Below are 27,979 nucleotides of genomic sequence, written 5' to 3'. Positions count from 1 at the left end.
TTCACATCATCCTCTATAGTCTATTCACATCATCCTCTATAGTCTATTCACATCATCCTCTATAGTCTATTCATATCATCCTCTATAGTCTATTCACATCCTCCTCTATAGTCTATTCACATCATCCTCTATAGTCTATTCACATCATCCTCTATAGTCTATATCCATCATCCTATATAGTATATTCATATCATCCTCTACAGTCTATTCATATCATCCTCTACAGTCTATTCACATCATCCTCTATAGTCTATTCACATCATCCTCTATAGTCTATATCTATCATCCTCTATAGTCTATACACATCATCCTCTATAGTCTATATCTATCATCCTCTATAGTCTATTCACATCCTCCTCTATAGTCTATTCACATCCTCCTCTATAGTCTATTCACATCATCCTCTATAGTCTATTCACATCATCCTCTATAGTCTATTCACATCATAGTATATTCACATCATCCTCTATTCACATCATCCTCTGTAGTCTATTCACATCATCCTCTAGTCTATTCACATCATCCTCTATTCACATCATCCTCTATAGTCTATTCACATCATCCTCTATAGTCTATTCACATCCTCCTCTATAGTCTATTCATATCATCCTCTATAGTCTATTCACATCATCCTCTATAGTCTATTCACATCATCCTCTATAGTCTATTCACATCATCCTCTATAGTCTATATCCATCATCCTCTATAGTCATCATCCTCTATAGTCTATTCACATCATCCTCTATAGTCTATTCACATCATCCTCTATAGTCTATATCCATCATCCTCTATAGTCTATATCCATCATCCTCTATAGTCTATTCACATCATCCTCTATAGTCTATTCACATCATCCTCTATAGTCTATTCACATCATCCTCTATGGTCTATATCCATCATCCTCTATGGTCTATTCACATCCTCCTCTATAGTCTATTCACATCATCCTCTATAGTCTATTCACATCATCCTCTATAGTCTATACACATCATCCTCTATAGTCTATTCACATCATCCTCTGTGCATATCAGTGTGTTGTACGGATGGTGGAATGGTCTATTTAAATGCATAGTAACAATAGATACATGACACAACAAAGCAGCAGAAATGACGTCAATGCAAAGACAATGCCGCGTTCAGAACAACTGGGAACATGGAAATCTCCGACTTCAGTGCATTCAAGACAACTTATGACCAACTCGGAATTCCAAGTCGGAAACTCTGGCATCTTTCTAGAACTCCGATATGACGTCATGATTTGACCTCATTTTCCCCCCAGTTCCCAGTTGTCTTGAATGCAGCATACTAATGACATGCCTGCCTCCTGCAGCAGAGCAGCTGAGGGTCTTTCTCTGATTTTAATGCATTTCTCATCTTATTAGTTTGGCAGACGAGAGAGCCATTCCCTGTTCCCTAATCCATCCACACATCCGCGCTCTCACAGATTGAGTGAGCAACAGAGAGGAAAGGGAGGGAGGAGAGTGTGTGAGAGAGAGAGAGTGTGTGCTGGAGAGAGGGAGGGAGGGAGAGCGAGAGTGTGCGGCAGGGGGCGAGAGAGAGAGAGAGAGAGAGCGTGTGTGCTGGAGGGAGGGAGGGAGAGCGAGAGTGTGCGGCAGGGAGAGAGAGAGTGAGAGAGTGCTTAGCAGGGAGAGAGAGAGAGTGTGTGCTGGAGAGAGGGAGAGAGAGTGAGAGAGTGCTTAGCAGGGAGAGAGAGAGAGAGAGAGAGAGAGCGTGCTTGGCAGGGAGAGAGGGAGAGAGAGCGTGCTTGGCAGAGAGAGAGAGAGAGAGAGGGAGAGGGAGGGAGAGAGAGAGAGAGAGAGAGAGAGAGAGAGGGGGAGAGAGAGAGAGAGAGAGAGAGAGAGAGAGGGAGAGAGCGTGCTTGGCAGAGAGAGAGAGAGAGAGAGGGAGAGGGAGAGAGCGAGAGAGAGAGAGAGAGAGAGAGAGAGGGGGAGAGAGAGAGAGAGAGAGAGAGAGAGAGAGGGAGAGAGTGTGCTTGGCAGAGAGAGAGAGAGAGAGAGAGAGCCATAGAAGAGTGATAGAAGCAGTCAGAGCTTCTGAATGTGAACAGAACCTAGATGGAAGAAGAGGAAGATTCCTCCTGCCAGTCTGCTGGATCATTCTCTCCCACTGAGCTGAGCGCTGGATGTTCTGACTGCAGTTTGACCCGTTCAGCTCTACACTTGACTACCCAGGGAAAGGAAGAAACCAGACCCACTGTGCTGTATGGATGAATCACCTGTTTCTTCTTATTAAGGCAATTTCTCAGGCATCGCTGGAGATGCCCTTTTAAGTGCATTGAGCTGGAGACAGAGAGCTGAGAACAGAAGGCACAGACAGAGACATCCAACTGAGAAGAGCCCCTCTTCAATTCACCCACCCACCCACCCACCCTGAACTGCACAACCACAGTCTGTACATCAGAACATTCTTCTCACCCCTCCCTCTCTTTCTCTCTCTCTCTCTCTCTCTCTCTCTCTCTGCCTTTCTGCACAACGTTATTACGGTCTATTTACTGAGGGTGAAAAGGGGGATTCTACCACCCAACAATCCTCGCCATGGGAGATAAAGGCACAAGGTAAGCAGGAAATACCGTCTGGGTTTTTCATGTTGCTGTGGAGGGTGGAGATAATAACATCTATGACTGCTGTATTCTGACACCATGGCTGCTTCTCTTCACTCTGTGTAGGAGGTTATCTGCCATAGGATCCCCATGCTGTGTCCCTTTGTTATTTCATCATTTTGTGTGTGTGCGCAGACACGCATTTGTGTGCATCTGTACTCGTGTGTGTGTGTTGCTTGGTATGTTCAACGAGTGTTCAACGTGTGTTCGTGTTAGTTCTCTCTGTATAATTTCCCCAGTAAATGTAGTGTCAAAGGTAGTTATCTGTTGTGTTTTTGAGTCACCAGCCATGTAGCTCCCTGCCCAGCCAGCAGGCTAAACAGCCCATCCTCTCTCCTCTCTCTACCCAGCCCCTCTCTCCTCTCTCTACCCAGCCTCTCTCTACCCAGCCCCTCTCTCTACCCAGCCCCTCTCTCCTCTCTCTACCCAGCCTCTCTCCTCTCTCTACCCAGCCTCTCTCCTCTCTCTACCCAGCCCCTCTCTCCTCTCTCTACCCAGCCTCTCTCCTCTCTCTACCCAGCCTCTCTCCTCTCTCTACCAGCCTCTCTCCTCTCTCTATCCAGCCTCTCTCCTCTCTCTACCCAGCCTCTCTCCTCTCTCTACCCAGTCTCTCTCTACCCAGCCCCTCTCTCCTCTCTCTACCCAGCCCCTCTCTCCTCTCTCTACCCAGCCTCTCTTCTCTCTCTACCCAGCCTCTCTCCTCTCTCTACCCAGCCCCTCTCTCCTCGCTCTACCCAGCCTCTCTTCTCTCTCTACCCAGCCTCTCTCCTCTCTCTACCCAGCCTCTCTCCTCTCTCTACCCAGCCCCTCTCTCCTCGCTCTACCCAGCCTCTCTTCTCTCTCTACCCAGCCTCTCTCCTCTCTCTACCCAGCCTCTCTCTACCCAGCCCCTCTCTCCTCTCTCTACCCAGCCTCTCTCCTCTCTCTACCCAGCCTCTCTCCTCTCTCTACCCAGCCTCTCTCCTCTCTCTACCTAGCCTCTCTCCTCTCTCTATCCAGCCTCTCTCCTCTCTCTACCCAGCCTCTCTCCTCTCTCTACCCAGCCTCTCTCTACCCAGCCCCTCTCTCCTCTCTCTACCCAGCCTCTCTCTACCCAGCCTCTCTCTACCCAGCCTCTCTCCTCTCTCTACCCAGCCTCTCTCCTCTCTCTACCCAGCATCTCTCCTCTCTCTACCCAGCCTCTCTCTACCCAGCCTCTCTCTACCCAGCCTCTCTACCCAGCCTCTCTCTACCCAGCCCCTCTCTCCTCTCTCTACCCAGCCCCTCTCTCCTCTCTCTACCCAGCCCCTCTCTCCTCTCTCTACCCAGCCCCTCTCTCCTCTCTCTACCCAGCCCCTCTCTACCCAGCCCCTCTCTCCTCTCTCTACCCAGCCCCTCTCTCCTCTCTCTACCCAGCCTCTCTCTACCCAGCCCCTCTCTCCTCTCTCTACCCAGCCCCTCTCTACCCAGCCCCTCTCTCCTCTCTCTACCCAGCCCCTCTCTCCTCTCTCTACCCAGCCCCTCTCTCCTCTCTCTACCCAGCCTCTCTCTACCCAGACCCTCTCTACCCAGCCCCTCTCTCCTCTCTCTACCCAGCCCCTCTCTCCTCTCTCTACCCAGCCTCTCTCTCCTCTCTCTACCCAGCCTCTCTCTACCCAGCCTCTCTCTACCCAGACCCTCTCTACCCAGCCCCTCTCTCCTCTCTCTACCCAGCCTCTCTCTCCTCTCTCTACCCAGCCTCTCTCTACCCAGCCTCTCTCCTCTCTCTACCCAGCCCCTCTCTCCTCTCTCTACCCAGCCCCTCTCTCCTCTCTCTACCCAGCCCCTCTCTCCTCTCTCTACCCAGCCCCTCTCTCCTCTCTCTACCCAGCCTCTCTCCTCTCTCTACCCAGCCTCTCTCTCCTCTCTCTACCCAGCCCCTCTCGCCTCTCTCTACCCAGCCTCTCTCTACCCAGCCCCTCTCTCCTCTCTCTACCCAGCCTCTCTCTACCCAGCCTCTCTCCTCTCTCTACCCAGCCTCTCTCCTCTCTCTACCCAGCCTCTCTCCTCTCTCTACCCAGCCTCTCTCCTCTCTCTACCCTGCCTCTCTCCTCTCTCTACCCAGTCTCTCTCCTCTCTCTACCCAGCTTCTCTCCTCTCTCTAGCCAGCCTCTCTCCTCTCTCTAGCCAGCCTCTCTCCTCTCTCTACCCAGCCTCTCTCCTCTCTCTAGCCAGCCTCTCTCCTCTCTCTAGCCAGCCTCTCTCCTCTCTCTACCCAGCCTCTCTCCTCTCTCTACCCAGCCTCTCTCCTCTCTCTAGCCAGCCTCTCTCCTCTCTCTACCCAGCCTCTCTCCTCTCTCTACCCAGCCCCTCTCTCCTCTCTCTACCCAGCCTCTCTCTACCCAGCCCCTCTCTCCTCTCTCTACCCAGCCCCTCTCTACCCAGCCCCTCTCTACCCAGCCCCTCTCTCCTCTCTCTACCCAGCCCCTCTCTCCTCTCTCTACCCAGCCCCTCTCTCCTCTCTCTACCCAGCCTCTCTCTACCCAGACCCTCTCTACCCAGCCCCTCTCTCCTCTCTCTACCCAGCCCCTCTCTCCTCTCTCTACCCAGCCTCTCTCTCCTCTCTCTACCCAGCCTCTCTCTACCCAGCCTCTCTCTACCCAGACCCTCTCTACCCAGCCCCTCTCTCCTCTCTCTACCCAGCCCCTCTCTCCTCTCTCTACCCAGCCTCTCTCTCCTCTCTCTACCCAGCCTCTCTCTACCCAGCCTCTCTCCTCTCTCTACCCAGCCCCTCTCTCCTCTCTCTACCCAGCCCCTCTCTCCTCTCTCTACCCAGCCCCTCTCTCCTCTCTCTACCCAGCCCCTCTCTCCTCTCTCTACCCAGCCTCTCTCCTCTCTCTACCCAGCCTCTCTCTCCTCTCTCTACCCAGCCCCTCTCGCCTCTCTCTACCCAGCCTCTCTCTACCCAGCCCCTCTCTCCTCTCTCTACCCAGCCTCTCTCTACCCAGCCTCTCTCCTCTCTCTACCCAGCCTCTCTCCTCTCTCTACCCAGCCTCTCTCCTCTCTCTACCCAGCCTCTCTCCTCTCTCTACCCTGCCTCTCTCCTCTCTCTACCCAGTCTCTCTCCTCTCTCTACCCAGCTTCTCTCCTCTCTCTAGCCAGCCTCTCTCCTCTCTCTAGCCAGCCTCTCTCCTCTCTCTACCCAGCCTCTCTCCTCTCTCTAGCCAGCCTCTCTCCTCTCTCTAGCCAGCCTCTCTCCTCTCTCTACCCAGCCTCTCTCCTCTCTCTACCCAGCCTCTCTCCTCTCTCTAGCCAGCCTCTCTCCTCTCTCTACCCAGCCTCTCTCCTCTCTCTACCCAGCCTCTCTCTACCCAGCCTCTCTCCTCTCTCTACCCAGCCTCTCTCCTCTCTCTACCCAGGCTCTCTCCTCTCTCTACCCAGCCCCTCTCTCTACCCAGCCTCTCTCTACCCAGCCTCTCTCTACCCAGCCTCTCTCTACCCAGCCTCTCTCCTCTCTCTAGCCAGCCTCTCTCTACCCAGCCTCTCTCCCCTCTCTAGCCAGCCTCTCTCCTCTCTCTACCCAGCCTCAGACTCCTTTTTCTGGGGAAGCTGCTGAGGGGGACAGGGTTAACTTATCTCAGTGTCTGGGCCTGCCAGACTGCCTCAAGTAGCCCTCAGTAGAATCCTCAGAGGAGCTGAGGTCTACAGCCTAGGCTCCCCAACCACCTGATTCTTTTCAGAGGAAGTGAGAGATTGATTTTGGTGTGTGTGGATTGTGCTTCCTGTCCATTGTTACGTCATACCGTGGAGAGGATGGCTCTAATGGAAGAGGCTGTGGTATGTTACTGTGGGGCCAAGAGCTGTCAATCACATCTACTGGAACCACACCCCCACATGAACCGAGTTAGATAAATCCACTACATGACCAAAAAGTATGTGGACACCTGCTCGTCGAACATCTCATTCCAAAATCATGGGCATTAATATGGAGTTGGTCCCCCAACTTTACTGACGTAACAGCCTCCACTCTTCTGGGAAGGCTTTCCGCTAGATGATGGAACATTGCTGCGGGGAGACTTGCTTCCATTCAGCCACAAGAGCATTAGTGAGGTCGGGCACTGATGTTGGGCGATTAGGTCTGGCTCGCAGTTGGCGTTCCAATTCATTTCAAAGGTGTTCAATGGGGTTGAGGTCAGGGCTCTGTGCAGACCAGTCAAGTTCTGCCACACCGATCTCGACAAACCATTTCTGTATGGACCTCGCTTTGTGCACGGGGGCATTGTCATGCTGAAACAGGAAAGGGCCTTCCCCAAACTGTTGCCACAAAGTTGGAAGCACAGAATCATCTAGAATGTCATTGTATGCTGTAGTGTTAAGATTTCCCTTCACTGGAACTAAGGGGCCTAGCCCGAAACATGAAAAACAGCCCCAGACCATTATTCCTCCTCCACCAAACTTTACAGTTGGCACTATGCATTGGGGCAGGGAGCATTCTCATGGCATCCGCCAAACCCAGATTTGTCCATCAGACTGCCAGATTGTGAAGCGTGATTCATCACTCCAGAGAACGTGTTTCCACTGCTCCAGAGTCCAATGGCGGCAAGCTTTACACCACTCCAGCCGACGCTTGGCATTGCGCATGGTGATCTTAGGCTTGTGTGCGGCCACTCGGCCATGGAAACGCATTTCATGAAGCTCCCGACGAACAGTTCTTGTGCTGACGTTGCTTTCAGAGGCAGTTTGGAACTCTGTAGTGAGTGTTACAACCGGGGACAGACACTTTTTGCGCGCTACATGCTTCAGCACTCGGCGGTCCCGTTCTGTGAGCTTGTGTGGCCTACCACTTCGCGGCTGAGCCGTTGTTGCTCCTAAACGTTTCCACTTCACAATAACAGCACTTATAGTTGACCGGGGCAGCTCTAGCAGGGCAGAAATTTGACGAACTGACTTGTTGGAAAGGTGGCATCCTATGACGGTGCCATGTTGAAAGTCACTGAGCTCTTCAGTAAGGCCATTCTACTGCCAATGTTTGTCTATGGCGATTGCATAGCTGTGTGCTTGATTTTATACACTTGTCAGCAACGGGCAACGGGCTCCCGAGTGGCGCAGCGGTCTAAGGCACTGCATCTCAGTGCTAGAGGCGTCACTACAGACCCTGGTTAAATTCCAGGCTGTATCACAATCCGGCCGTGATTGGGCGGCGCACAATTGGCCCAGCGTCGTCCGGGTTTGGCCGGTGTAGGCCGTCATTGTAAATAATAATTTGTTCTTAACTGACTTGCCTAGTTAAATAAAGGTTAAAAAAATTAAATTAAAATGAATAGCTGAATCCACTAATTTGAAGGGGTGTCCACATACTTCTGTTTATATAGTGTGTCTCCCACTATTAGGTATAGACAAATACTAACAGACTGTCCTGGCTCTAACCCAGACTGTCCTGACTCTAACCCAGACTGTCCTGGCTCTAACCCAGACTGTCCTGACTCTAACAGACTGTCCTGACTCTAACAGACTGTCCTGGCTCTAACCCAGACTGTCCTGACTCTAACAGACTGTCCTGGCTCTAACCCAGACTGTCCTGGCTCTAACCCAGACTGTCCTGGCTCTAACCCAGACTGTCCTGGCTCTAACCCAGACTGTCCTGACTCTAACCCAGACTGTCCTGACTCTAACCCAGACTGTCCTGACTCTAACCCAGACTGTCCTGGCTCTAACCCAGACTGTCCTGGCTCTAACCCAGACTGTCCTGACTCTAACCCAGACTGTCCTTACTCTAACAGACTGTCCTGACTCTAACAGACTGTCCTGGCTCTAACCCAGACTGTCCTGACTCTAACCCAGACTGTCCTGGCTCTAACCCAGACTGTCCTGACTCTAACCCAGACTGTCCTGACTCTAACAGACTGTCCTGGCTCTAACCCAGACTGTCCTGACTCTAACCCAGACTGTCCTTACTCTAACAGACTGTCCTGACTCTAACAGACTGTCCTGGCTCTAACCCAGACTGTCCTGACTCTAACCCAGACTGTCCTGGCTCTAACCCAGACTGTCCTGACTCTAACCCAGACTGTCCTGGCTCTAACCCAGACTGTCCTGGCTCTAACCCAGACTGTCCTGACTCTAACCCAGACTGTCCTGACTCTAACAGACTGTCCTGGCTCTAACCCAGACTGTCCTGGCTCTAACCCAGACTGTCCTGACTCTAACAGACTGTCCTGGCTCTAACCCAGACTGTCCTGGCTCTAACCCAGACTGTCCTGACTCTAACAGACTGTCCTGGCTCTAACCCAGACTGTCCTGACTCTAACAGACTGTCCTGGCTCTAACCCAGACTGTCCTGGCTCTAACCCAGACTGTCCTAACCCTAACAGACTGTCCTGACTCTAACCCAGACTGTCCTGGCTCTAACCCAGACTGTCCTGACTCTAACAGACTGTCTTGACTCTAACCCAGACTGTCCTGACTCTAACAGACTGTCTTGACTCTAACCCAGACTGTCCTGACTCTAACAGACTGTCCTGGCTCTAACCCAGACTGTCCTGGCTCTAACCCAGACTGTCCTGGCTCTAACCCAGACTGTCCTGACTCTAACCCAGACTGTCCTGGCTCTAACAGACTGTCCTGGCTCTAACCCAGACTGTCCTGGCTCTAACCCAGACTGTCCTGACTCTAACAGACTGTCTTGACTCTAACCCAGACTGTCCTGACTCTAACCCAGACGGTCCTGACTCTAACCCAGACTGTCCTGGCTCTAACAGACTGTCCTGACTCTAACCCAGACTGTCCTGACTCTAACCCAGACTGTCCTGGCTCTAACAGACTGTCCTGACTCTAACAGACTGTCCTGACTCTAACAGACTGTCCTGACTCTAACCCAGACTGTCCTAACCCTAACAGACTGTCCTGACTCTAACAGACTGTCCTGGCTCTAACCCAGACTGTCCTGACTCTAACAGACTGTCCTGACTCTAACCCAGACTGTCCTGGCTCTAACCCAGACTGTCCTGACTCTAACCCAGACTGTCCTGGCTCTAACCCAGACTGTCCTGACTCTAACAGACTGTCCTAACCCTAACAGACTGTCCTGACTCTAACAGACTGTCCTGACTCTAACCCAGACTGTCCTGACTCTAACCCAGACTGTCCTGACTCTAACCCAGACTGTCCTGACTCTAACCCAGACTGTCCTGACTCTAACCCAGACTGTCCTGGCTCTAACCCAGACTGTCCTAACCCTAACAGACTGTCCTAACCCTAACAGACTGTCCTGACTCTAACAGACTGTCCTGACTCTAACCCAGACTGTCCTGACTCTAACCCAGACTGTCCTAACCCTAACCAGAACTGGGTTCAAATACTATTTAGGGTATTTCAATTACTTTAAAGTACATTTGGAAGTAATTATTTAATGTTTTTTATTTTTAAAAACAAGTAGTTGAATATTGGGAATGTATTTTGAAATTCACTTGGAAAGTATCTGAAAATACTCAAATACACTGACTCAAATACACACCCATGCATTTAACCCAGGTATTTAACCCATGCATTTAACACATGCATTTAACCCATGCATTTAACACATGCATTTAACCAAGGTATTTAACCCAGGCATTTAACTAAGGTATTTGAAAATAGTATTTGAATAACAAATAATCCAATACATTTTACATTTACATTTTAGTCATTTAGCAGACGCTCTTATCCAGAGCGACTTACAGTTAGTGAGTGCATACATTTTTCATACTGGCCCCCCGTGGGAAACGAACCCACAACCCTGGCGTTGCAAGCGCCATGCTCTACCAACTGAGCTACAGGGGACCCATGTATTTGAACCCAGGTCGGACACAGACTGACACAGCAGTGAAACTTGACCTTGATATTGAGCTGAACCCATGTGACTTGTCATGTGGCAACAGAAATGAGCAGGGTGACAGAGGCCCCCAAATACCCTATTCACACAGATACACACACACACAGACACACAACCTGACCAACCTGTCTGACATCTCTCTGATAGACAGCCCTGGGGACTCCTGCTCTCTCAATCTATATGAGGGTCTCCTTCTACAGAGGACTGACAGACAGAGACCCAGATGCAGCACTGTAACTTCTACAGAGGACTGACAGACTCTGCACTACCCTCCTGTCTGTCTGTCTGTCTGTCTGTCTGTCTGTCTGTGTGCTGCTGTGAGTGTCACAGTCATGTTACAAAGCTGAGTCAAAACAAGGAACACATGAAGTATGAATATTAAACACCTGTGTTACACTTATTTCAGTCCTGTGGTGTTGGGTGGTGATGTGAAGCATACTGTTCAGTATTTTGCTGTGGGGGGAATCACTGTGTGTGTGTGTGTGTGTGGGAGAGAGAGCGAGATTTGCGTGAGCATTTACCCAACTTTTTCTGAAAAATGCATTGAAAGTATAGGGATCATTACTTTACTCACTGCCAACAAAGATCAATGTTTATCCACCCGTTTCCTTCCCACTCCATCACTGGGCTGCATGTGTGTATTTGTCTTGGCTAGGGGTGAATGGGAGGCTGGGGCAGGGTGTACAGTATCTTGCCTTAAATGGCTCCTTGTTAAGAGCTCTTGATTCATTTATGGATTGGGGCTGAAAGCATCTGACATACTGGAGCTGCTAGGGGAATCCACGCTATCCCCCTCCAGAAGGATCGTCTCCAGCCATTCACAATAAATTGGCCTTCTTGTTTCCCCTGTGTCTCATTGCATCATGTCCTTCTGGAGAAGGGTGCTGGCCAGAGTGGAAGCGGCTTTTCCCAAGTACACAGCTTATGATGGGGCTTTACCTTCCCTGAACAGCACCACCACCAACTCCAAACTTCAAAACATAACTTGGAAACTGTTCATGGATAACTACCAGCTAGCTGTCTCTCTCTTTCTCAGTGTTCATGGATAACTACCAGCTAGCTGTCTCTCTCTTTCTCAGTGTTCATGGATAACTACCAGCTAGCTGTCTCTCTCTTTCTCAGTGTTCATGGATAACTACCAGCTAGCTGTCTCTCTCTTTCTCAGTGTTCATGGATAACTACCAGCTAGCTGTCTCTCTCTTTCTCAGTGTTCATGGATAACTACCAGCTAGCTGTCTCTCTCTTTCTCAGTGTTCATGGATAACTACCAGCTAGCTGTCTCTCTCTTTCTCAGTGTTCATGGATAACTACCAGCTAGCTGTCTCTCTCTTTCTCAGTGTTCATGGATAACTACCAGCTAGCTGTCTCTCTCTGTCTCTGTTTTCATGGATAACTACTAGCTAGCTGTCTCTCTCTTTCTCAGTGTTCATGTATAGATGCTAGCTGTCTCTCTCTGTCTCTGTTTTCATGGATAACTACTAGCTAGCTGTCTCTCTCTTTCTCAGTGTTCATGGATAACTACCAGCTAGCTGTCTCTCTCTTTCTCAGTGTTCATGGATAACTACCAGCTAGCTGTCTCTCTCTTTCTCAGTGTTCATGTATAGATGCTAGCTGTCTCTCTCTGTCTCTGTTTTCATGGATAACTACTAGCTAGCTGTCTGTCTCTCTGCTCATGGATAACTACTAGCTAGCTGTCTCTCTCTTTCTCAGTGTTCATGTATAGATGCTAGCTGTCTCTCTCTGTCTCTGTTTTCATGGATAACTACTAGCTAGCTGTCTCTCTCTTTCTCAGTGTTCATGGATAACTACCAGCTAGCTGTCTCTCTCTTTCTCAGTGTTCATGTATAGATGCTAGCTGTCTCTCTCTGTCTCTGTTTTCATGGATAACTACTAGCTAGCTGTCTCTCTCTTTCTCAGTGTTCATGGATAACTACCAGCTAGCTGTCTCTCTCTTTCTCAGTGTTCATGGATAACTACCAGCTAGCTGTCTCTCTCTTTCTCAGTGTTCATGTATAGATGCTAGCTGTCTCTCTCTGTCTCTGTTTTCATGGATAAATACTAGCTAGCTGTCTGTCTCTCTGTCTCTGTGTTCATGGATAACTACTAGCTAGCTGTCTGTCTCTCTGCTCATGGATAGATACTAGCTAGCTGTCTGTCTCTCTGCTCATGGATAGATACTAGCTAGCTGTCTGTCTCTCTGCTCATGGATAGATACTAGCTAGCTGTCTGTCTCTCTGTCTCTGTGTTCATGGATAACTACTAGCTAGCTGTCTGTCTCTCTGCTCATGGTTAGATACTAGCTAGCTGTCTGTCTCTCTGCTCATGGATAGATACTAGCTAGCTGTCTGTCTCTCTGCTCATGGATAGATACTAGCTAGCTGTCTGTCTCTCTGCTCATGGTTAGATACTAGCTAGCTGTCTGTCTCTCTGCTCATGGATAGATACTAGCTAGCTGTCTGTCTCTCTGCTCATGGATAGATACTAGCTAGCTGTCTGTCTCTCTGTCTCTGTGTTCATGGATAAATACTAGCTAGCTGTCTGTCTCTCTGTCTCTGTGTTCATGGATAACTACTAGCTAGCTGTCTGTCTCTCTGCTCATGGATAGATACTAGCTAGCTGTCTGTCTCTCTGCTCATGGATAGATACTAGCTAGCTGTCTGTCTCTCTGACTCTGTGCTCTTTTATTTTATTTAACCAGGTAGGCCAGTTGAGAACAAGTTCTCATTTACAACTGCGACCTGGTCAAGATAAAGCAAAAGCAGTGCGATAAAAACAACAAACACAGAGTTACATATGGGGTAAACAAAATGTACAGTCAATAACACAATAGAAAATATATATACAGTGTGTGCAAATGTAGTAAGTTATGGAGGTAAGGCAATAAATAGGCCATAGTGCAAAATAATTACAATTTAGTATTAACACTGGAGTGATAGATGTGCAGAAGATGATGTGCAAATAGAGATACTGGGGTGCAAATGAGCAAAATAAATAACAACGTAAATAACAATATGGGGATGAGGTAGTTGGGTGGGCTAATTACAGATGGGCTGTGTACATCTGCAGGGATCCTGTTAGCCATCATGGTGGACACTGAAATGCATTTGGGGGAAAAGTGAAAGCTTGTTTGCATCTCCCTACTGAAGGCAGCGATGTCTGTCGTGGCCTGTGTGTTAAACAGGGAGAGACTGTCATCCCTCCCTCTCTCTCTCTCTCTCTTCCTCCCTCCCTCTCTCTCTACTCATCCACTTATCTGCCTCCCACCCCCTGCTCTGCCTTTCTGGACCTCTCTCGCTCTCTTTCTCTCTCTCTCTCCATCTCAATTGAGTTTCAGCAGGCTATGTTGCCAATAGAGAATGATTGATTGATAGGGTCTAGAAAGCAGATCGGAGCAGCAGGAGATGGTTGATTGATAGGGTCTAGAAAGCAGATCGGCGCAGTAAGAGATGATTGATTGATTGACAGGGTCTAGAAAGCAAATAGAAGAAGCAGCAATTGATCACAGACAGAGAAGATGAGGCGCCGGAGGTGATGGCTGCCGTTTTACGGGCTCCTAACCAACTGTGCTATTTTGTGTGTTTTTTCGCATTGTTTGTAACTTCTTTTGTACATAATGTTGCTGCTACCATCTTTTATGACCGAAAAGAGCTTCTGGATATCAGAACAGCGATTACTCACCTCGAACTGGACAAAGATCTTTTCTTGAATGAGTCCGACGCGAAGGATATACTGCTTCTCCGAGACCAGGCCCAAAGTCCCCGTCATTCACGTGAAGAAAATAAATACAGGGGGCGGAGATTGGGGTGCCTGGTGAGAACTCGTCGGCGAGTAGGTAACCCGACTCTACCATCCGTTCTATTGGCCAACGTGCAATCACTGGAGAAAAAACTGGATGATCTCCGTTCGAGACTATCCTACCAACGGGACATTAAAAACTGTATTATCTTATGTTTCACCGAGTCGTGGCTGAATGACGACACAGATAATATACAGTTAGCTGGGTTTTCCGTGCATCGGCAGGACAGAACAGCTACGTCTGGTAAGACGAGGGGTGGGGGTGTGTGTCTATTTGTCAATAACAGCTGGTGCGCGATGTCTAATATTAAGAAGTCTCAAGGTATTGCTCACCTGAGGTAGAGTACCTCATGATAAGCTGCCGACCACACTATCTACCAAGAGATCTATATTTTTCGTAGCCGTCTATTTACCACCACAAACCGATGCTGGCACTAAGACCGCACTCAACAAGCTGTATAAGGCCATAAGCAAACAAGAAAATGCTCATCCAGAAGCGGCGCTCCTAGTGGCCTAATTCTATCCTCCTGAATCCTGCTTACAAGCAAAAACCAAAGCAGGATTCAGGAGGATAGAATTAGGCCACTAGGAGTGACTCGCTCAATACGGAAGTGGTCAGATGACGCAGATGCTACGCTACAGGACTGTTTTGCTAGCTCAGACTGGAATATGTTCCTGGATTCATCCAATGGCATTGAGGAGTATACCACCTCAGTCACCGGCTTCATCAATAAGTGCATCGACGACGTCGTCCCCACAGTGACCGCACGTACATATCCCAACCAGATGCCATGGATTACAGGAAACATCCGCACTGAGCTAAAAGCTAGAGCTGCCGCTTTCAAGGAGCGGGACACTAATCATTTTTTAAACATTTTTAGTCATTTTAGCAGACGCTCTTATCCAGAGCGACTTACAGTTAGTGAGTGCATACATTTTCATACTGGCCCCCCTGGGCCCCAGTGGGAATCGAACCCACAACCCTGGCGTTGCAAGCGCCATGCTCTACCAACTGAGCTTATAAGAAATCCCGCTATGCCCTCAGACAAACCAACAAACAGGCAAAGAGTCAATACAGGACTAAGATTGAATCCTCCTACACCGGCTCTGACACTCGTCGGATGTTGCAGGGCTTGCAAACTATTACGGAGTAAAAAGGGAAACCCAGCCGCGAGCTGCCCAGTGATGCGAGCCTACCACACGAGCTAAATGCCTTCTATGCTCGCTTCGAGGCAAGCAACACTGAAGCATGCATGAGAGCACCAGCTGTTCCGGATGACTGTGTGATCACGCTCTCCGTAGCCAATGTGAGCAAGACCTTTAAACAGGTCAACATTCACAAGGCTGCATACTCAGAGCATGCACAGACCAATTGGCAAGTGTCTTCACTGACATGTTCAACCTCTCCCTGACCATGTCTGTAATACCTACATGTTTCAAGCAGACCACCATAGTCCCTGTGCCCATGAAAGCGAAGGTAACCTGCCTAAATTACTACCACCCCGTAGCACTCAAGACTGTCGGTAGCCAAGAAGTGCTTTGAAAGGCTGGTCAAGGCTCACATCAACACCATCATCCCTGAAACCCTAGACCCACTCCGATTCGCATAATGCCCCAACAGATCCACAGATGACACAATCTCAATCACATTCCACACTGCCCCTTCCCACCTGGACAAAAGGAACACCTATGTGAGAATGCTGTTCATTGACTACAGCTCAGATTTCAACACCATAGTGCCCACAAAGCTCATCACTAAGCTAAGACCCCTGGGACTAAACAACTCCCTCTGCAACTGGATCCTGGACTTCCTGACAGGCCGCCCCCAGATGGTATGGGTAGGCAACAACACATCTGCCACGCGGATCCTCAACACGGGGGCCCCTCAGGGGTGCGTGCTTAGTCCGACTCTAACACCATCATTAAGTTTGCTGACGACACAACAGTGTTAGGCCTGATCACAGACAACGATGAGACAGCCTATAGGGAGGAGGTCAGAGACCTGGCAATGTGATGCCAGGACAACAACCTCTCCCTCAACGTGAGCAAGACAAAGGACCTGATCGTGGACAACAGGAAAAGGAGGGCCGAACACGCCCCCATTCACATCGATGGGGCTGTAGTGGAGCGGGTCGAGAGCTTCAAGTTCCTTGATGTCCACATCACCAACAAACTATCATGGTCCAAACACACCAAGACAGTCGTGAAGAGGGCGTGACAACACCTTTTCCCCCTCAGGAGACTGAAAAGATTTGGCATAGGGCCCCAGATCCTCAAAAAGTTCTACAGCTGCACCATCGAGAGCATCCTGACCAGTTGCATCACCGCCTGGTATGGCAACTGCTCGACATCTGACCGTAAGGCGCTACAGAGGGTAGTACTTACGGCCCAGTACATCACTGGGGCCAAGCTTCCTGCCATCCAGGACCTACAGTACCGTTCAAAAGTTTTGGGGTCACTTAGAAATGTCCTTGTTTTTCGAAAGAAAAGCAATTTCTTTGTCCATTAAAATAACATAAAATTGATCAGAAATACAGTGTAGACATTGTTAATGTTGTAAATGGCTATTGTAGCTGGAAACGGCTGATTTTTAAAAAATGGAATATCTACATAGGCGTACCGAGGCCCATTATCAGCAACCATCAGTCCTGTGTTCCAATGGCACGTTGTGTTTGCTAATCCAAGTTTATCATTTTAAAAGGCTAATTGATCATTAGAAAACCCTTTTGCAATTATGTTAGCACAGCTGAAAACTGTTGTGCTGATTAAAGAAGCAATAAAACTGGCCTTCTTGAGACAAGTTGAGTATCTGGAGCATCAGCAATTGTGGGTTTGATTACAGGATCAAAATGGCCAGAAACAAATAACTTTCTTCTGAAACTCGTTAGTCTATTCTTGTTCTGAGAAATGAAGGCTATTCCATGCGAGAAATTGCCAAGAAACTGAAGATCTCGTACAACGCTGTGTACTACTACCCTTCACAGAACAGCGCAAACTGGCTCTAACCAGAATAGAAAGAGGAGTGGGAGGCCCCGGTACACAACTGAGCAAGAGGACAAATACATTAGAGTGTCTAGTTTGAGAAACAGACGCCTCACAGGTCCTCAACTGGCAGCTTCATTAAATAGTATCCGCAAAACACCAGTCTCAACGTCAACAGTGAAGAGGCGACTCCGGGATGCTGACCTTCTAGGCAGAGTTGCAAAGAAAAAGCCATACAGTTGAAGTCGGAAGTTTACATACACCTTAGCCAAATACATTTAAACTCCGTTTTTCACAATTCCTGACATTTAATCCTAGTAAAAATTCCCTGTCTTAGGTCAGTTAGGATCACCACTTTATTTTAAGAATGTGAAATGTCAGAATAATAGTAGAGAGAATGATTTATTTCAGCTTTTATGTCTTTCATCACATTCCCAGTGGGTCAGAAGTTTACGTACACTCAATTAGTATTTGGTAGCATTGCCTTTAAATTGTTTAACTTGGGTCAAATGTTTCGGGTAGCCTTCCACAAGCTTCCCACAATAAGTTGGGTGAATTTTGGCCCATTCCTCCTGACAAAGCTGGTGTAACTGAGTCAGGTTTGTTGGCCTCCTTGCTCGCACACGCTTTTTCAGTTCTGCCCACACATTTTCTATAGGATTGAGGTCAGGGCTTTGTGATGGCCACTCCAATACCTTGACTTTGTTGTCCTTAAGCCATTTTGCCACAGCTTTGGAAGTATGCTTGTGGTCATTGTCCATTTGGAAGACCCATTTGCGACCAAGCTTTAAGTTCCAGGCTGATGTCTTGAGATGTTGCTTCAATATATCCACATAATTTTCCTTCCTCATGATGCTATCTATTTTGTGAAGTGCACCAGTCCCTCCTGCAGCAAAGCACCCACACAGCATGATGCTGCCACCCCCGTGCTTCACGGTTGGGATGGTGTTCTTTGGCTTGCAAGCCTTCCCCTTTTTCCTCCAAACGACGGTCATTATGGTCAAACAGTTCTATTTTTGTTTCATCAGACCAGAGGACATTTCTCCAAAAAGTACGATCTTTGTCCCCATGTGCAGTTGCAAACCGTAGTCTGGCTTTTTTATGGCGGTTTTGGAGCAGTGGCTTCTTCCTTGCTGAGCGGCCTTTCAGGTTACGTCGATATAGGACTCGTTTTACTGTGGATATAGATACTTCAGTACCTGTTTCCTCCAACATCTTCACAAGGTCCTTTGCTGTTGTTCTGGGATTGATTTGCACTTTTCGCACCAAAGTACGTTCATCTCTAGGAGACAGAACCCGTCTCCTTCCTGAGCGGTATGACGGCTGCGTGGTCCCATGGTGTTTATACTTGCGTACTATTGTTTGTACAGATGAACGTGGTACCTTCAGGCGTTTGGAAATTGCTCCCAGGGATGAACAAGACTTGTGGAGGTCTACAGTTTTTTTTCTGAGGTCTTGGCTGATTTCTTTTGATTTTCCCATGATGTCAAGCAAAGAGGCATCCATCCACAGGTACACCTCCAATTGACTAAAATAATGTCAATTAGCCTATCAGAAGCTTCTAAAGCCATGATATCATTTTCTGGAATTTTCCAAGCTGTTTAAAGGCACAGTCAACTTAGTGTATGTAAACTTCTGACCCACTGGAATTGTGATACAGTGAATTATAAGTGAAATAATCTGTCTGTAAACAATTGTTGGAAAAATTACTTGTGTCATGCACAAAGTAGATGTCCTAACCGACTTGCCAAAACTATAGCTTGTTAACAAGACATTTGTGGAGTGGTTTAAAAACAAGTTTGAATGACTCCAACCTAAGTGTATGTAAACTTCCGACTTCAACTGTATCTCAGACTGGCCAATAAAAATAAAAGATTAAGATGGACAAAAGAACACAGACACTGGACTTTTTCTTTGCAACTCTGCGTAGGTCAGCATCCCAAAAAATTATCAAAGACTCCACTCACCCAAGTCATAGACTGTTCTCTCTGCTACCGCGAGCGTCAAGTCTAGGTCCAAGAGGCTTCTACCCCCAAAGCTTCTACCCCTAAGCCATAAGACTGCTGAACAATTAATCAAATGGCCACCCGGACTATTTACATTGACAACCCCCTCTTTGTTTTTACACTGCTGCTACTTGCTGTTTATTATCTATGAATAGTCACTTTACCCCTACCTACATGTACAAATGACCTTGACTAACCTGTACCCCCGCACATTGACTCAGTACCGGTACCCCCTGTTTTTAGTCTAGTTATTGTTATTTTATTAACTTTTTTACTGTCTTAACTCTATTTCTTGAACTGCATTGTTGGTTAAGGGCTTGTAAGTAAGCATTTCACGGTAAGGTGAATTCGATCCCTGTTGTATTCGGCGCATGTGACAAAATAAAAATTGATTTGATTTGAAGCGAGCGGGTTTACTCCGCCCAAAATCTGTCCACGTTTAAGCAGATCATTAATTATTAAGCAAGTGAGGTATTTTTGTATGGGGGCAATGAGAGCATGTCGAATTTAGTCAAGATAAACATGAATTGATATTTTGATACGTGAGGCTTATTTGATCTAATAGAAGTTTGTAACAAAAATGAAGTTTTGTGATGCACTTGACATCCCGGCAACTTTGAGAGAAAACACTTTATATCAGAGTTGCCCCTGTTGAAATTCGAGACGGTCTATGCATATTCATGAGGACAGCATGTCACTCTCCATTGAATACAGGCGGTTGACGTCAACACCCCTCATCAAATATTCAAAAAGTATTTTTGACAGCCCGCCGTTCCGCTCTGTGGACAAAGGAATCCCATTGTTACGGCGGACACAAAAGCATCTCGTCATTATATCTAGTATCTCTGTCACAGATATGAATCAGGAAGCAGGGTTGGGTCGGGGGAAAGGATCATGTCATCATGTAAAATGAAATGATGATGTCTCGTAATTGGTTGAACATTTACTTTTGACCTCATTGTTTTTATGTGGCCATTGTGAAGGAGGATATTAACAGAACAGAAGCAGCTCTGGGAAGGAGGACAGTAACATATGTTTCTTAACAGTTGAATTATTGAGGAGCTACAGTAGGAGAGATGCTAATTGAACATGTGCAGCCCTATATGGATGATCTAACCTATAAGGGAGTATCTGTGCGCCTCACCATCATGCAGTCTTTACAAACAGACAGACACACGACAGATGCACATCTAAATCTGATTTGTTCCTACGGTAGTAAAACCAGAAGGAGAAAGTCTGTCTTTGTTTGTCTTGTTATGTATCTAAATGTGTGAATTGGAGGATGTTTCTGTCTTCACAAAGCTGCTGAGATGTATTCAAATGAAGCGTAATGTTGTTAAGGAATATCTCACATTGAAATGGAATGAATTTAATCATTTTTAAATGGCGAAATGGCAGGTGCAACGAAATGCTTATGTTCCTAGTTCCTATCAATCAATGCAGTAAATGTCAACAAGCACACCATAATCCAAAATGTTACATTTATTTACATTTAGTACAGCAGTAGATAAATATATATATGTAAACATTATTAAAGCAACCAGTGATCAATGACTATGTACATAGGGCAGCAGTCCCTAAGGTGCAGGGTAAAGCAGTGGTTTCCAAACTGTGGGACGCGAGGGGTCGGCAGGGGGTGAGCGGGGTTCCCCCCCCAAATTTTTTTTTTTAAATAATTGAAAGGAACTCAGTCCGGTTTTAAACTTACTGTTGAAAGTTGTAATATTAGAATGCACAAGGTACAATTTCTAAATTGGGTATTGGATCATCAGTTCCTCTTGTCATGTCAGTCATTGCAGACCTTAGAGAGCTATTTATAACTTGTCAGAAATGTCCAGATCAACTAGCCCGCGTGCAGGATGTTCCCCAATGCTGGAAGGGGGGCCCCCAAGTTAAAACGTTGGGGAACCCCTGGGGTAGAGTACCCGGTGGTAGCCAGCTAGTGACTGTGACTGAGGGGCAGAGTAGGGTACTGGTCAGAGGGCAGGGTACTGGCCGGAGGGCAGGGTACTGGCCGGAGGGCAGGGTACTGGCCGGAGGCTGTCTAGCGGTGGTTATTTAACAGTCTGATGGCCTGGGGATAGAAGCTGTTTATCAATCTCTCGATCCCAGCTTTGATGCACCTGTACTGTCTCCACTTTCTAGATGGTAGTGGGGTGAACAGGCCGTGGCTCGGGTGATGATCTCCTTGGCCTTCCTGTGACTCCAGGTGCTGTAGATGTCCTGGAGGGCAGGCAGTGTGCCCCCCGCACCACCCTCTGGAGAGCCCTGCGGTTGCGGACCGTGCAATTGCCGTACCAGGCGGTGATACAGAGCTGTTGCGCCTTCTTCACCACACTTGTCGGTGTGAAGAGACCATTTCAGAATCGATCAGAAGATAGTTTGACATTCATCATGGGCATTTATCTGGGAATGAGGTTATCTTTATAATAGAATCATAAGACACAAATATAACAAAACCTGAAGCTTTTGACCCTCTTGACTCCGGCCCCGTCGATGTGGATGGGGGGTGTGCTCTCTCTGAGGGAGAGGTTATTTTCCTGGCACCACTCCACAAGGCACTCACCTCCTCCCTGTAGGCTGTCTCGTCGTTGTTGGTAATCAGGCCTACCACTGTTGTGTCGTCTGCAAACTTGATGATTAGGTTGGAGACGTGCGTGGCTGCGCAGTCATGGGTGAAAAGGGAGTACAGGAGGGGGCTGAGCATGCCCCCATGTAGGGCCCCCCGTGTTGAGGATCAGCGTGGCGGATGTCTGGTTGCCTACCTTCACCACCTGGGGTCGGCCCGTCAGGAAGTCCAGGATCCAGTTGCAGCGTGAGGTGTTCCCAGGGTCCTTAGATTAGTGATGACTATGGTGTGCTGTAGTCGATGAACAGCATTCATACATAGGTATTTCTCTTGTCCAGGTGGGATAGGGCAGTGCAATGCCAATGGCAATTGCGTCGTCCATGGATCTGTTGGGGGGCGGTGTGCAAATTGTAGTGGGTCTAGGGTGTCGGGTAAGATGGAAGTGATATGGTCCTTAACCAACCTCTCAAAGCGCTTCATGATGACAGAGGTGAGTGCTAGTCCTTTAGTTCAGTTACCTTCGCTTTCTTGGGTACAGGAACGATGGGGGAATCATCCGAGTCCATGACGTCCTGCTTCAGGAGAGATATTCAGTCTGCTAGGGTCAGGGTTAGTCTGGTACAATAATACTGTGGCAACACTAGTAGTGTGAAATATCATAGTTTTTCTGTGTTTGTTTTGAGGGGGTCCTATTGAGAGTGAAACGACTCTTGGTGTAGTTATCCTTACAGTAGTCTCAATAGGCCATTTCTGAGTGTTGTTTTTCTGCACAACGACTGTGTAATCTTTTGCATACCAAAGATAATATTTGAATGAGTCCAGGAGCAGCAGAGTCAAATATCCCCAGTCATCTATTGTTGCCATGTAAACCACAACCCTAACCCTGTTACCATGTAAACCACAACCCTAACCCTGTTACCATGTAAACCACAACCCTAACCCTGTTACCATGTAAACCACAACCCTAACCCTGTTACCATGTAAACCACAACCCTAACCCTGTTACCATGTAAACCACAACCCTAACCCTGTTACCATGTAAACCACAACCCTAACCCTGTTACCATGTAAACCACAACCCTAACCCTGTTACCATGTAAACCACAACCCTAACCCTGTTACCATGTAAACCACAACCCTAACCCTGCCTGCTATGTAAAGCCTAACCCTAACCCTGTTGCCATGTAAACCACAACCCTAACCCTGTTGCCATGTAAACCACAACCCTAACCCTGCCTGCTATGTAAAGCCTAACCCTAACCATGCTGCCATGTAAACCACAACCCTAACCCTAACCCTGTTGCCATGTAAACCACAACCACAACCCTAACCTTAACCCTGTTGCCATGTAAACCACAACCATAACCCTAACCATGCTGCCATGTAAACCACAACCCTAACCCTGTTGCCATGTAAACCACAACCTTAACCCTGTTGCCATGTAAACCACAACCACAACCCTAACCCTGCTGCCATGTAAACCACAACCCTAACCCTGTTGCCATGTAAACCACAACCTTAACCCTGTTGCCATGTAAACCACAACCACAACCTTAATCCTGCTGCCATTTAAACCACAACCCTAACCCTAATCCTGTTGCCGTGTAAACCACAACCCTAACCCTAACATCATCACTACATCATGTCAGAGCTGCAATGTTTATCAGAAAGATTTACATTGTTTTAGTTTTTAACATTTGAATACATTTTTTTGTTTTGTTTTAAAAAACCTCTGTCATACAGTACAGAATATGCTATGTTTCTGGGAAGTATTTCCAGTTAGTTATTCCCCACAACCGTCATTCCAGGAGAAAGTAGGGGAGGGTCTGCTACTCTGCTCTGGACAGTGACATAATGTCTTCCTGGAGTCATTAAGACTATAGAGGGAGGACAGGGGGGGAGAGAGGATACGGAGGGAGAGAGGGAGGACAGGGAGAGAGGGAGGGAGGGAGGGTGTAAATGGAGGGAGGACAGGTAGGGAGAGAGGGAGGACAGGGAGGGAGGATACGGAGGGAGAGAGGGAGGACAGGGAGGGAGGTCAGCGAGGGAGGCAAGGGGGAATGAGAACAGGGAGGATACAGAGGGAGGGAGGACAGGGAGGGAGGGAGGACAGGGAGGGAGGGAGGACAGGGAGGGAGGGAGGATACAGAGGGAGGGAGGAAGGGAGGATATGGAGGCAGGGAGGACAGGGAGGGAGGATACGGAGGGAGGGAGGACAGGGAGGGAGGGAGGATACAGAGGGAGGGAGGGAGGATATGGAGGCAGGGAGGGAGGATATGGAGGCAGGGAGGGAGGATATGGAGGCAGGGAGGGAGGATATGGAGGCAGGGAGGAAAGGGAGGGACACCACAGTATTGCATTGGACACCATTTAACAGGCTGGAGAGGAGAGCGCCATCAGGGCTGAGTAAACTGGGTGAGTGACTGACTGAGTCTGAGAGAAACCGACCTGGATCCAAATAGCTACTATTTGTTATCTTCCAAATACTTTAACTGCATTTGATTAAAGCTTGACTGGAGCAATGCAACCAATAGAATAGAACCCAAACGTGTAAGCACATCTGGTACTCCAGCCAGGCTCAATCAAATGCTCAGTGTTAGAAAAACAATACACATGCTGTTTGACCCCAGGTGAGGTGAGAAAACCTCGTGGTTGTGCAGTATTAGAAGGCTGAGACAGTCCGTGTTGTACTATAGGCCTGCTGAGTTTGGAATGCTGTTTGGGTCTTTGCATGTCAAAAAAGATACACATCAAATAACACTTTGACCCGTCAAATAAGCTTGTTGACCAATCAGGACTTGATTATGACTGCACGTCACGTAATAATTTGACATGTTCATTCATTTTTTATGGAGTTATTACACATGGATTACACTATCACTGTGCTGGTCAGACATTTTTTTGCTAGCAGATGGATGAAAACAAATGTTCTCCCCCAAAAAAACATGGCAAAACGACATCATCTTTTTCAAAACGACATCATCTTTTTCAGTAGCTATAGTTAGCTAGCTAACTATCATCTAAAATACCACTAATTTATAAGACAGTTTTCGTATTTGGTTGCTGATGATCAGACCCGGTCAAGCCACACTAGCCAGATGAAGCTAGCTAGCTGCTTATATGGTTAGCTTGGAGCAACAGGTGTAGGTAGCTGGCTAACTTGTTTAGTTCGCTATCTATCTAGCTAGCTAGATAGTTTCTTTTCATGTACAATGTAAATAGGAGACCAACAAGTGGCTGCCTAGCTAGCTAATACTTAGACAGGTGGATTCCTAAATCATTGCTAAGAATATTGACAATTATCGCCGTTTCTGGTCATTGTTTTCAGTCTAGTTGCATTGGTGCTATGCTAGGTACCAAGCTACAGCTAGCTAGTTACAGTAGCTACCCAACACTGTCCACAGAAGTTGCTGATAACACCTGTATCAAAGATACATTTGTGAGTGACTTTGTCATACTGCAAACCGAGGTCAACGTAGCAGGGAAGACGGCCTACCTCCAGTCTCCAAACTGTCATCGATGTTGACAAAAATGCTTGATTATTATTCTGTATTTTGACTAGCTAGGATGAATCAGGTGCACCTGCTTGGGATGTGGCTGGCAGACGCAGCAGGATCTCCATCCTTTCTCCCCCGCCTCTGGGATGGTTGCATGTCGGGGAGAGTGTTGGACTACCTAGCTATTTTGATCCTGCTGGTTTGATCGTGATCTTATTTCAAAGGCTCACCACACAGACGTTTTCCCATTTGGTCGAACAAATAATGGTGTATTACCAACGCGGTATTGTAAACGCATCATGGCCGGTGTGTGTGCTTTTTTGCAGATTAGTATTATTATTATCTGACGCTTCAAATAGTGTTATTATGCTGAGCTCAGAGAGTCAGAGTATTGTACAACAGCCCTGCTGCTCTGACGTTAACACAGGGATATCTAGAATGGAAGACGTTAAGTAATGGGCATTGCAACATTGTGATGTGATCTAAGGTTATTTAGTTTGATGATTTTCTATTCGTTTTTTATATCTATTAGTTTTACTTTTTGGGGGGTTAATTCAATTTAGTTTCAGTTAGTTTTCAGACTTGATTTACTACAGATGTAGGATCTTAATTTGATCACTTTTTTTTTGCTGAGAATATTCCTGCACAGCAGGAAATGCAAACTTGTAGTGTATTTGAGTTTTAAAAACACTTCTAATGTTTGTAATTTCCACTTTGAATATTCAGACTTGATTTGCCCTAACCAAAAATGTATCAACCCCTACAAAAACCTCCATTATTTATAATCCACATAATAATTCACATTTCCTGACGCTGCAGGATTATTTTCCTGCTGTAGCAAACTGGCTCAAATCTGTAGTTTTTAATTCAGTTTCAGTTTGATAAAAACATTTTTCTATTTCGTTTTTATACTATTTCGTTTTAGTGTTAGGGACAGAAAGTAGCCTTATGCATGGGAGTTTAGGAGACATTTATGTGTTGTTGGCCTATAGCAGGGATATTCAAGTACTATTTGAGATGGTCCGGTCACACACATTTCCTAGGTGGCAAAGGTCCAGATGGATATTGTCATTTATCAGCGTAGTAGCAAACCCATGCAACCCCAAACTGTTCAAACTGTTAACACCCTTTTTGTTGGTGGAGAGAAAAATGTGCAGTTTTAAAGCTAATTTCCTGCAATTCTACACATTTCTGTTCATATGATACCAGGAGTCGAATCCTGACGGATTCCAAAAAATAAAATAATATCTATAATAATAATATCTCACCTTGTCTTTATCCTGAAATTCTTTGTGGGTTCAGATTAACTTTGAGGTTGGTTGGGTTTTTCATCTCTGTTCTATGCACGCTGCCATCTTCTGACACAATACATTTGCTTCTGTCCTTTCCAGCAATAATTCACATATTGAAAGAGCATTTATTTCAATAAACAGACTGAGCAAATGTTTTTTATTTACAGAGATTTTTATAAAGATCAAGGGCTTGTTTGGAATTTAACCAATTTCAAAGATTGTTTATATAACTTTACCTAATTTGAGAAGACAATAAACGGGTATTTTTCAAAAAACTACATTTGTGAATGAAATATTTTGCCATGATGATCAAAAAATTATACATACATTCAGCTTTCCTGTCCTCCATTAGAAAACCAAACCTGATATTATTAAACGTTAAAGTTGGTATGAATAGATCGTCATATGTGATCTAGTACTGAAATCAATCCCAAAAGGTTTTAGTAGGCTTGACGTGAAGAAGAAACATGTTCTGCCGTTTCAATATCTGAGTTACAAAAACACACAATGGTTCAAGTCAGAGTTAAATCTTCATCTTAAGAAATCATTACATGGATAAATATCCTTCAGTGTTTTGAGATGAACTTCTTTAGCTTTAGGCGATGAAGGAGAAGAATGGTATCTGGTTCTTATTCTGACGGTAGAACACCTAGCGAAGTCTTGTAACATATATTTCCTTTTCAGAGGTGAAGAGAAACCGTCTGCAGTAAGAGTAGTTCTTAAGAAGGCTCTGTCATAGCCGGCCGCGACCCGGGAGACCCAACGTCGTCCAGGGTAGGGGAGGGAATGGCCGGCAGGGATGTAGCTCAGTTGGTAGAGCATGGCGTTTGCGACGCCAGGGTTGTGGGTTCGATTTCCACGGGGGGCCAGTATGATTTTTTTTAAAAATAATGTATGCACTCACTAACTGTAAGTCGCTCTGGATAAGAGCGTCTGCTAAATGACTAAAATGTAATATATTATTACATTTTTTATCTAAGAAATTGTATCCTTCTATAACTAATGAAAACATCTGTGATACTGCAGCAGAATAAGTCAACATTCCTTTGACTAAAATAATAATTGCTTGTGGGATTGCCTTAACCACTGTAGTATATTGTCTATCGAGGTCAAACAAGGTCATATTTTTTTATGAAATCGTTATACAATAAAATATTTCCATTATCATCCATTAAATGTTGAATAGACCAGATACCTTTATCCATCCGTTCATTGTAAAATAAGGATTTACTCTTAATTACTAGGATGTATCTATTGATCCAAATTGGATTAGTATGCAGAGTGAAGTTATGTTTATTTATTAGTTTCCAATAACAGAGGACTTGCTGATGAAATGCAGATAACTTAATGGGCAGTTTAGAAATCTCAAAATCACATCTTAATAAAAAAT

The 27,979-nt window shown here is 46.7% G+C and overlaps 1 protein-coding gene across 1 annotated transcript in view; it reads left to right on the top strand.

Moving 5' to 3' along the window:
* Positions 1 to 2,075: 2,075 nt before the first annotated feature.
* LOC311115170 (beta-arrestin-1) overlaps positions 2,076 to 27,979 on the top strand; it is a gene marked incomplete at both ends in the record, with an annotated part of 92,921 nt that continues 67,017 nt past the window's right edge. The window contains 2 exons of the mRNA XM_084190373.1: positions 2,076 to 2,145; positions 2,527 to 2,575. Of these exons, the coding sequence (XP_084046499.1) occupies positions 2,076 to 2,145; positions 2,527 to 2,575 (119 nt within the window). The remainder of the gene's footprint in view (positions 2,146 to 2,526; positions 2,576 to 27,979) is intronic.

The sequence above is a fragment of the Coregonus lavaretus genome (genome assembly GCF_964263955.1).
Source record: "Coregonus lavaretus genome assembly, contig: HAP1_SCAFFOLD_268, whole genome shotgun sequence".
In the NCBI taxonomy this organism is placed as follows: Eukaryota; Metazoa; Chordata; class Actinopteri; order Salmoniformes; family Salmonidae; genus Coregonus; species Coregonus lavaretus.
Note: the sequence above shows the minus strand (reverse complement) of the source record. Positions and strands in the feature narration are given on the sequence as shown.